Source organism: Euphorbia lathyris, chromosome 5 (assembly GCF_963576675.1).
Source record: "Euphorbia lathyris chromosome 5, ddEupLath1.1, whole genome shotgun sequence".
Taxonomy (NCBI): Eukaryota; Viridiplantae; Streptophyta; class Magnoliopsida; order Malpighiales; family Euphorbiaceae; genus Euphorbia; species Euphorbia lathyris.
In genome coordinates, this window is record NC_088914.1 from 91,864,512 (window position 1) to 91,875,874 (window position 11,363).

Below are 11,363 nucleotides of genomic sequence, written 5' to 3' on the forward strand. Positions count from 1 at the left end.
ACATAAATTACGACAAAACTACCATAAGCATCTTTATTAGTGGATTTTAGATTCGTGGCTAACATTGAGTGATTAAAGGATAAAGAATTTTTACGTTAATGAATGAAAAAGTTTAAGGACTCTTCGTTTATTTAAAATTCATATTTTTTTGATATATGCTTTGAAATATAAGACGTTGAAAAATTTTATACTCGTCAACCATTTTTTTTAAGAAATTGAGGAAAATATTTTACCTTTCTAAAAATTTTAAAACATTTTTTTTAAGTTTTTGGAATCCAACTCCTTTCATTCTTATTTTTTTTAAAATAATAGTCGCCCACCATTTTTTTTTTCTATTGCTAGCCAAACACCAAAAAATATTTTGTTTTTCGCCATCAATTTTAATCCTATATCTTTCAAAACACAATATTTTTCAACGGATCTAATATATGATTTTAAATTCAGAAAGTAAGATAAAAATGGGGGACCATATATATTTTGGGTGAATTAAACCCATGATCACTAAATTTTATCTATTTTAATATTGTGGCTATTGAACTTTACATTTTTAACACTGATAGCCACTAAATTTTAACCAACTCCTTAAAATGACCGTTAACGACCTCAAAATGAAAATATTCAAAGATTAAAATTGTTAAGAACAACAATTACCATAAAACCACATTTTTTATTTTCCAAAATCACATTTTTTTATAGTTTTCTCTCTCTAAAAATTGACTCTCTCTCCTAACCAAACAACACTTAAATGACCTCAAAACGAAAATTTTCAGAAATTAAAGTTCTATAAAATATTATTAACTCTTCGAATTTTTTATTTTGAGTCCGTCAACGGTCGTTTTGAAGTGTTGAGTGGCTACCGGTATTAAAAAGTGTAAAATCACAGCCATACTTTTAAGAATTGAAGTTCATCGACAATAATATTAAAATGGGTAAAATTCACTAGCCATGAATGTAATTTACCCTTCAGGACATAAAGAAAGAAAGATAAAAATGGTGAAACCATCAACCAACCTCTGACCCCGATTCCCAACTATAGAAACCCGGGGTATATTACACCCATGGTCACTGAACTTTGATCATTTTAATATTATAGTCACTGAACTTCAATTTTCAACGGTATGGTTATTAAACTTCACTTTTTAACACTGTCTACTCAACTTTAACCAAATCCTCAAAATAACTGTTAACAATCTCAAAATAAAAATATTCAAGAATTAAAATTGTTCAGAACGATATTTATCATCAAAACCACATTTTTTATTTTCCAAAATCACATGTTTGGAGCTTTCTCTCTCTAAAAATTCAATTTCCCCCTTCTAACCAAACAACACCTAAATGATCTCAAAACAAAAAATTTCAAGAATTAAAATTCCTTAGAATATCATTAACTCTTCAATTTTTTTATTTTCAGATCGTCAATAGTCGTTTTGAGGCGTTGAGTGACCACCGTAAGAATTGAAGTTTAGGGACTATAATGTTAAATAGGTAACGATTACTAACCATGGGTGTAATTTACCCTAGAAACCCGCCACTTAGAAAAACACGTGCCGCCGTCGCGCGTGGTGATCTCATTGGAGAAGAAGAGATATATCGTATAAACACAGCACACTCACACACACATGCATTTGCTGACAATAATGCTAAGTTCATAGTTTGGTTTTTCTTTAATAATTTTTCCTTTTCTAGAGAGAGAAATTAAAGAAAACAGTAAAGAAATTGTAGAGAGAGAGAGAGAGAAAGCTTCCATTGATTCTCTCTCTATCTCCATCTCTTTCTCTTCCTATCTGTGTACCTTTTTCTTCCACATTTTCTACCTTTCTTTTTCCCTCTTATTCTGCTCTCTCTTGCTTTTTCTTCCACATCTTTTTCACAGGTTAGGTCTTTTTCTTTATGTTTATGCTTCAATTTTAAAGAATCTCTGAATTTTTGTGATAGAAAATTCATTGAATCTTAGCTCTTAAGCTTCTCCTACTTTTCAAAAGTTGTTTTAGTACTGACCAGTAAAATTTGCTTCCAATTCTGTTCTCCATTGGTTCAGTTCTTCTTATGTGAGTCCTTTTTTTTTTTTTTCTGTTTTTGAAGTGTTGAACTGGTGGAAAGATCATTGACTTGAGTTCATGGTATTTTTTTTTTCTGAAATAATTTTGGATTGTTTCGTTTTTCAGATTGGAGAGTAAGTTAATGATTGATGCTGCGGAGTTGGATATAATTGAGATAGAGACAGAGATCAATCGGAATGAAGAGATCTGGTAGAATGTATTTGAATTTGGCGATCTATCTAAAGGTCATAATCGGTTTTGTTTTGATCTGTGCCGCAACTATTTCGCATGGAGTAACTAATCCTACTGATGGTAATTGAATTACGTGTTTTTTTTTTTTTTTTTTGGTAATTTGATAGTGATATTTTGGCTAATGTGGTATGCACAAGGAAACTATCTTGTGAGCTCGTTTCAGATTTTATTTCTGTTAAACACAACTGAGCTATGTTGCCGGGGAACGGCGACGGAATCGGAAAATGCTGTTTCTATAAAAATATAGCTAGGAAACGATAATAGAAACGGAAACGGACATGACGAAACGCCGGAACGCTAGTGACGAAGAGTTTCTGTGCAACATAGCAACTGAGTGATTGAATAGCAAAGAAATAAGGATTGAGATAAGGTGCAAAAATACCACTAATGTTTACAACCATGAGCAATTTTACACCTAATGTCTAAAATGGTGCGATTTTACCCCTAACATCGGCACCGAAGAGTAATTTTACTCCTAATGTTAAGTTGGGTTAATTTTACTTGTGGTGGTAAACATTATAGGGTATTTTTGCACCTTATCCCAATAAGGATTATACTTGAGTTGAAAATTATAGCATTCCTGTACTATGCTTTTGTGTCTTCTATTGCTGTTGGTTAGTTATGTTCTTGTTAATTTTGTTATTGTTATATGGAGCTTTGAATCTTATCACCTGCATTATTTTGATTGAATTAGTTGCTGCAATTAATAGCTTGTATGCTTCACTGGGATCTCCTGTACTGCCTGGGTGGGTTGCTTCTGCGGGAGACCCTTGTGGCGAAGGGTGGCAAGGTGTTGCGTGTCAGGCTTCGGATATTGTATCTATGTAAGTAAATTTGATATTATTATTTGTTGTTCTTTATAAATCTTGGTCACTTCAGTTTCTTGAAATTGATAATGTATCACCCCTATGTTTGCCAATTGTTGGTTTTTATAGAGTTCTTAATGGTGCTAATTTGGGAGGTGAACTTGGTACTCAGTTGGCATCATTTAGTTCTATCAGAACCATGTAAGTTGAAGGCATTAAGGATCTGTTTCGTATGTTATACTTTGGGGTGCTTAAACATTTTCTCTGTTGTAATGAATTATTGTGTTATGTTTCAGAGATTTAAGTAGCAACCACATTGGAGGAACCATCCCATCCAATCTGCCCGTGACAATGCAAAACTTGTATGTCCGTCCACCCTTGACAAGAAATGTGATGCCATTATCATCTATCAAAGTCCTTATCCCCTGAGATTAGATTTCAGATGCCTGTTCTCTACTGTGACTGTCTATGCTAGAATTCTGATAAAATTTATCTTTGACAGTTTCCTTGCAGCAAATAATTTAACTGGAACTATCCCAGATACACTCTCCTCTCTAACGTCATTGACAGCCATGTAAGTATTGTTTCCCCTGTTCGTTTTTTTTGCCAAGTGGTTCTTGGTCTCAATTTTATACTTATCATGCTTATTTTTGTACTTTATGGATGCAGGTCTTTGAACGACAATCTTTTAAGTGGAGAGATACCAGATTCTTTCCAGTTGCTTACAGGATTGATCAATTTGTAGGTTCTTATTCTGAAGTTAACTTGCTATTCGACTCTAGGTTGTCTCTTTAAGGTAACAGTTGATGGAACAACTTATTTTTGTGCAGAGACTTGTCCAACAACAATTTCAGTGGGCAGCTGCCTCCTTCTTTTGGAAATTTGATTCAGCTTACCACCTTGTAAGTGTTTTTAATATCTATTCCAATGACTATTTTTTCATATGATAAAAGCTGACAGCTTAGTTGGCAGACGTTTGGAGGAAAATCACATCTCTGGGACCCTTGATGTTCTTCAAGATCTGCCTTTGAAAGATTTGTAATATTTCCAATATCTTTGATTTTATATTTGGGAATCAATGTTGCCAAGTCTATATAGTTCAATTCAATGATCCGAGGCTATTCTTTCCTTTCATTGACCAGAAATATAGACAACAACCTCTTCTCCGGACCCATACCTGACAAGATGCTAGCCATTCCAAATTTCAGGTGAGCCTTGCAATGTATTTTGCCATTCCTGCTGCGAATGTGTGCAAGTAAATGCAATTATATCAATGTCAATGTCAATGTCAACAACTTAGATGTTGCTGTGTTGCAGTTCAGGTTCTTCTTGGTAAACCTTAACTATATGAAAACTTCCTGAAGTCAGTAAATTAAGTAATGATGCTGAGATCAATATTCGTGCTCCAACTTAAGAGGGGCGTATTAGAATGTTGCCGAATTTTTGTACATATGGTGTAATATCTGATGTGCTTAATTCAGGTCTGACATTAGACTTATTATATATATATGCCTATTTCAGAACCAATACCTGTATATATGTACTCAATGTTCATGTAATAAAATAATAATACATATTAGAACTTCTGTCCAATGTTAGCTTTCCCTAGTGGCTGGGCAATTTAGGTTTCTGTAACATGGCTGTACTATGAAAGCGATAGTATGCCCTTTTTTTTGAATGATTGTTGGGTATTGAAGAGGCTGGGTTTAGAATACACGACCTCCCCTGCCATTTTGTTGAGGTGTAGCAATTGGAGTAATTCAATCAGAAAACGGTATCAAGATGATACTAAATGTGTAACAACTCATTGAAATGTGTTATGAATTTTATGTTACTTCTTTATATGCATAGTGCTTCACTTTCTGATGCATCAGTCCAAAACACCATGTGCCAATTGGTTTCTAAAGAATCAAGTAATCTTTCTGGCAGCAAATATTATGTGGAATTTCTTGAATGAAGCAATTTCTTTCTTCTGCTTCGATTCTACTATATTTGGCATCTATACTCTCGAAAGTCTTCCATGTTGTTGCCAGTGAAGGAATCAGATATCTATTTGGAATAAGAGAACTTTTGTCTTTGGTTCACTAGATTGTTTTCTAATATTGGTACTCCTCTGCAGCAAAGTTGGGAATCTCTTCAATGTTTCCATTGCTCCAGTACCTGCACCATTATCCCCATTGACACCACCACCATCTCCAAGTGTCCTTGGAGCACCACCTCCACCATCTTCATCATCTTCACCATCTCCACCTTCATCTGGAAAATCACCTGGCAAACAGAGTGAAGGGCCATCTTCACCAGAGGAATCAAGTGCTGGAGGAAAAAAATTTCTGACTACTAAGAGAGTTGTTTGGATATCAATTGCAGGAGTTCTGTTGTTTATAATTTTGGCAATAGGACTGTTGCTTTTTATGCCAAAATGTAATAGACGGAGGAGGGAGGAGGCTGGTAGAATTTCCAAGCTCCATCAAGTTGGTGCCTACAGAGGCAACAGAGAGAATCCAAGGGAACATGGGCCCTTGGCCTTACCAACTAATGAAACTGAAAAAGGCAAAAAACTTGCAAATTAATTTACATGCTTATAATTTCTTAAGGTTTAATTTCTCATATGAATGACACAGTTTCTGGTGGCAGGTGCAAAGGAAACTATGGCGCAGCCAAAGGAGGATAAACCAAAGCCACAACCTGTGCATGAGAGAATTATGCCAAGAATACCAAAGCGGGATGATTATGGAATTGATATGAGGAGATTAGATTCTTTTGACATGACCGCTCCACCTCCACCACCACCTCCCCCTCCTCTGCCACCTCCTTCCTCTACCCCGCCACCTCCCCCTCTATCCACAGTGGAGAAGGTAATTGTTACACCAATTGTGCCAGCAGAAGCAAGTTACCAAAGGCCTCCCCCTAAAGCTCAGAACCAACTAGTTTCTGCTAGGTCTTTTACAATTGCATCCCTTCAGCAGTATACAAACAGCTTTTCTCAAGATAACCTTATTGGAGGAGGTATGCTGGGAAATGTTTATAGAGCAGAGCTGCCCAACGGGAAGGTACGATTGTTACTTATGATTCCTACGATGCATAGTGTGATTGTTAATTTTGATTCCTGTGATACATGATCGATGCTCTAGGTAATCTTCTCTTGAGATTTCATTGTGGTTCTCTTGTATGTTTTTGCAGCATTTGGTTTTTTTTTTTTTTTTTGGTTAAATCTGTTTCTCTCTTTTCTAGCGACAGACTGCTTTCTATCAGTTCTCTTGCATGCTTTTCCCCCCAATTAGTTTAACTAGTTGCTTCTGATAAACTTATGTCAGAAGATGGATTTATAGCATACCATTTTGAAGTGCTAAATCTTCTCTCTTTTTTTATGCTGCTCCCTTGTTTGGTGCCATCTATGTATTTAACCTGTCCCTGTTAGAATTGCTTTGTTTTTAATATTTCATTGATTTGGAATTTTTTACAGCTTCTTGCTGTCAAAAAACTGGACAAGAAGGTTTCAAGCCAGCAGAAGGATGAGGAGTTCCTTGAGCTGGTTAACAATATAGATCGGATCCGACATGCTAATGTTGTTGAACTTGTGGGATATTGTGCTGAGCATGGTCAAAGGCTTCTAATCTATGAGTATTGCAATAATGGGACACTGCAAGATGTACTACATTCATCAGATGATGAGTTGAAGAAAAATCTTTCCTGGAACACCCGTATTCGGATGGCACTTGGAGCTGCCAGGGCCTTGGAGTAAGTCTAGTAACCTTTAGTTGGAACAATATGAACTTGTTAAACTTTCCAAGAATAATTGATTGGCTAGGTAGATGCCTGACTTGTTTAGGTATTGCTTAGAAATCTTTTTTGTTGATCTCGACAGTGTGATCTTCTGGTGGCAAGAAAATAGTATTATCTTCCATATGATTCACGTAGAAATATTAGTTCATTTTGTTTATCAGCCGAGATAATTCATTTGGAAGGGAAGAGGAAATTGAATACCTTGCTCTTCTGTATGCTACCCAAATCAGTAGCACAATATAATGCTTTGACCAAAGTTGGACATAAACTCATGACAGATGGCATAATCTTACTTTTGTCTATTTCTTCGAATAACTTAATCCCTGTCAACAGAGACACATATAAGGCTAAAAGGAAAAGCTGAGTGCTGTGAGGCATAATATGCAGCCCACTAGAAACATTAAGACATGCGTTTATGAGTTGTTTACGCCGACTTACAAAATAGTATATATTACGCCGACTTACAAAATAGTATATAAACTTTTCTAGTCTGTGGATAATGCTTCTTATGATGAGACTGATTCTTGTTCGATGAAGGTATTTGCATGAAGTCTGTCATCCACCTATTGTACACAGAAACTTCAAGTCTGCCAACATTCTCCTTGATGAGGATCTTGATGTGCGTGTATCAGACTGTGGTTTGGCTCCACTAATTTCATCAGGATCTGTTAGTCAGGTTAGTCATAGAAACAAATGACTTATAATATTTTTTTTCCTTTAATGTTGGGATGATATGAAATGTAATCAGAGTTGATTTTCAGATGGTCTTAAACTGAGTTGCTTGACGAAATCCTTCAAGTAATAGAGGTGATATTGAACGTGAAATGAAATGTACATGATAAATGATTTAGTAAATCTCTAGATATTTGGATGATGTTTCTCAATGAATGTTATAGAGAATCAGCTGTCAGAGATTCTCTGGACTTTAGAACGAAAATCAGAACTCTTCATTCCTCTCCGTCTTATAATTATTTATCATTTGTTTTGGTACGTTTCTTGAAAATAATTAGAGTTTCAGATGTGTTTTAGACTGAGTTGTTTGATGATCATCCATTATTATCATCTATTGACAGTGAATTGGACATACATGATCTAGAGAAATCTCTTGATAATTAGATGTGTTACTAAAGGAATGTTTTCGAGAATCAGCTGTAGGAGTGAAAAGATTCCTTTTCAGTATGACCCAGAACTCTTTTTCCTTTTCACTTTATACTTGCAAACTTCATTTAGGTAGATTTATTGAAGAGAGTTTTATATCTTCGAAGTGACATTGGATTATGGTCTTTGTCATCTTATCCCTTATTAAAACATTGGCGTGGTTGAGTTCTTTTTGGACCGTTCGGTTTTCTGATGATTCAGTCATCAATCTTATGTCAATATGTGAAAAATGCTTCAGTTGGAGAAGGCTGTGATTTATGTTTTATTTCCGGTTGTATGCAATATGCATCAATTCTGAAATTGTTTGCTTATTTACAGTTATCAGGGCATCTGCTAACAGCTTATGGTTATGGAGCTCCTGAATTCGAGACGGGAATTTATACTGACCAGAGCGATGTTTTCAGCTTTGGGGTGGTTATGTTAGAACTCTTGACTGGCAGAAAATCTCACGACAGGTAAAACTAACTTATATACTCTATTAAAATGACTAATTTACCCTTAATACTTCTTTCCTAAAACTCAGTATTATGTTTGTAGCTGTAACCTGTTAGTATTAATTATCAATGACAACTTTTTCCAGGACACGAAATCGGGGTGAGCAATTCCTGGTGAGATGGGCAATTCCCCAGCTTCATGACATTGATGCATTATCCAAGATGGTTGACCCTTCTCTTAATGGACAGTACCCTGCCAAATCGTTATCTCACTTCGCCGACATCATTTCTCGATGTGTGCAGGTGAGAATTCATTCACCTTTTCCTTTTTCATGGTCCATAATGTTCCATGCCAATAAGTAAACTACTTGTGAAACAAGAAGTTGTGGTCAAGAAATAATGGCTAAGCATTTTCGAAATATGATGAAAGAGCATTACTAAATACATTTCGTAGATCATTCCATCTACGGTGGAGATTGACACATTTTTGGTTAGTTACCAAAACATTTATTCATTTACGGTGAATGTCAAACTATTTACGCGAATGTGGTGATTTTCTATCAGCCCGCCTGTCAGGAAGGCGGACGAGGGAGCTGGGGGAATTTTCTATCAGTCTGCCTGTCACACAGGCGGGCGGACTGATATTTCACGATACAAATGTGAAATTGGCTAGCTTGTAACCAAAGAAGTAATATATATATATATATATATATGATAAAAAAGGAAGATGTGATATTATTAGCATGGTTATACAATCTGGCGAATTTCACAGCGACAGGCGGACTAAAATTAGTCCACCTATGTGATAGGTGGACTGATAAAAAAAATTCTTGCACCTCCTTTCGAGAAATTTTACTGTGGACCGGGACCAGTACTTGTCCTTCCACTCAGATATGCCACATCAGTAGTTGGGCTGACGTGGCATCAACTTAGTGGCCGGGACCAGTACTGATCCAGGTCCATTATGGAAATTTTCCCTCCTTTGTCTGTCTTCCTGGGGAGTGAGCCGAACTTATCACGAACACGGAATCATTTGCAATCCACCCCAAATGAAGAAATTCTTTGGTAATTTACCACAAATGTGTCAATCTCCCGGAAATTTCTATTCGGTATCAGCTTCACTTCATTTACACATAATACAGTCTCTAGCTGACTTGGAAAACTATCTTGCAGACTCAACCTGAATTCAGGCCACCAATGTCTGAGGTTGTCCAGGATCTTACAGACATGATACGGAGAGAGCACCCCAATTCTCGCCCCAGCAACGAGTCTATCGGAGACTGATACATTCGAAACCAGAGCTTTTGTTGTCGAAGCAGCTTAAGAACGTAAAGGCGCAGACATTGATTTTGCTGGAGCTGAAATGGAAGAGGATACATAAAAAAAAAGGCCTTGACTAACACATCCAAACTGTTCAGATTCTCAGTTCCATTCCATGCGGCTTCAAGGAACTCGGCCATGAAGATGATGTCATCGTCGGGTGGACAAACCGAGATCGAGGAAAGGGCTCTGTTAATGATTTGATTATTCTGTCTGCTCAATTTATTTTATTTGTGATTCTATTATTGTTCATTAAATTGTATACAATCAATTAATGATGTCTTTATAACTGCAGGTTACAGGTATTTGCTAACCCCTATTGTTTTGTATGTTATTTGTTGCTAATTCTTTTTTTTTTTTTGAATCAATTTGTTGCTAATTCTTGATAATGAAATTTTGTTTGTAATGTCAACGTCTGTAGTTTTGTTTTTTTTTTCATTTTATGAAATCCAACATTGATAATCAGAATTGTTTGCAAACAGAGGCATGCGGTTTAAAAGTTTGTAAATAGAGCTATGTGGTATGACTTAATTTATAAAATAAGGTATTTTAGATTACATTGTTATGTTCTGATGCAATAAAAAATATTTTTATTTTATTTTTAACACATACCTAAAAATTAAACTGTAGTGGTGTAAAATGAACTTCAATATCAACTTTAGTTCATAAATTGTGAAATTAGTAAAAAACGTACAATTTCCACCATATGATTTATGGTTTTGATTTAGGGAGCTGCGTTTTGGGGGAAGGACCGTGTTTTATCGATATGTAAGAATAATTTTTTTTAAGATAAATATGTCATCGGTTGTAATCAGAACTTAATAATGTAATCATAACACATATTGCTGTTTGTAAACTTTTAAACCACATACCTCTGTTTGCAAATTGGGCAAACCACGAACATTATTTTTGTACTTTTCCCTAATAATAAGGGCAAAATCTAAGAAAAACCACGTGCTTTCACATTTTATCAAACATGTAGCTGTAGAATTTTTATTTTGTTTGAACTGTGAGTGAGGTTTTTCTTTTTGTGGTTAGGAGATGACTGAAGTTTTTTGCTTTGCTAAAAACAAGGATCTCAAAATTAAAATAAACATTGACGGTTTTAAAATTGAAAAATTAAAAGATTTAAGTAACTTTAGTTTTTTAATTTTTAGGTCATTTAGATGGTGTTTGGTAAGTAGAGAGAAAATTGATGTTTAGAAAGCTCCGAAAAGGATGATTTTGGAAAATAAAAATTTTGGTTTTATAGTAAATGTGGTATTAGACAACTTTAATTATTTGAATTTTCTATTTTGAGATCGTTAATAGTTATTTTTATAATATAAAACGAAACGATAATCGTTTTTAGTAACTCTCTCGTGTGCTAGTTGGACTCCAAGATAGTCAATTACATAGTCGAAAGATCGCCTGTTAACTCTCTCGTGTGCTAGTTGGACTCCAAGATATTTCCCTAAATTCCTTGTGCTCCTGATACCCAAAACCCCTGTGATTTGCTCCTGAATATGTGGTTGAACATTCATCGAAAAGAAGCAACAGGACTTTTCAAGACTAACTTTCTAACCAGACCC

The 11,363-nt window shown here is 35.4% G+C and overlaps 1 protein-coding gene across 3 annotated transcripts; it reads left to right on the forward strand.

Annotated features, from left to right (window-relative positions):
- Positions 1-1,635: 1,635 nt before the first annotated feature.
- On the forward strand, positions 1,636-10,121 carry LOC136228617 (protein STRUBBELIG-RECEPTOR FAMILY 3-like). Of its 3 annotated transcripts, none has more exons than XM_066017052.1 (17): positions 1,636-1,873; positions 2,166-2,351; positions 2,986-3,115; positions 3,227-3,298; positions 3,394-3,459; positions 3,600-3,671; positions 3,767-3,838; positions 3,928-3,999; positions 4,070-4,135; positions 4,240-4,305; positions 5,217-5,647; positions 5,732-6,147; positions 6,561-6,835; positions 7,418-7,556; positions 8,357-8,493; positions 8,619-8,775; positions 9,646-10,121. In XM_066017052.1, the coding sequence occupies exons 2-17, from the start codon at positions 2,237-2,239 to the stop codon at positions 9,754-9,756; spliced, it is 2,397 nt and encodes a 798-aa protein (XP_065873124.1). In that variant the 5' UTR covers positions 1,636-1,873; positions 2,166-2,236; the 3' UTR covers positions 9,757-10,121. The 3 variants fall into 3 exon arrangements, with proteins under 3 accessions (XP_065873124.1, XP_065873125.1, XP_065873126.1); XM_066017053.1 differs by lacking the exon at positions 1,636-1,873 and adding an exon at positions 1,902-2,048; XM_066017054.1 differs by lacking the exon at positions 1,636-1,873 and having other exon boundaries at positions 2,214-2,351; positions 3,002-3,115.
- The last annotated feature ends 1,242 nt before the right edge of the window (positions 10,122-11,363 follow it).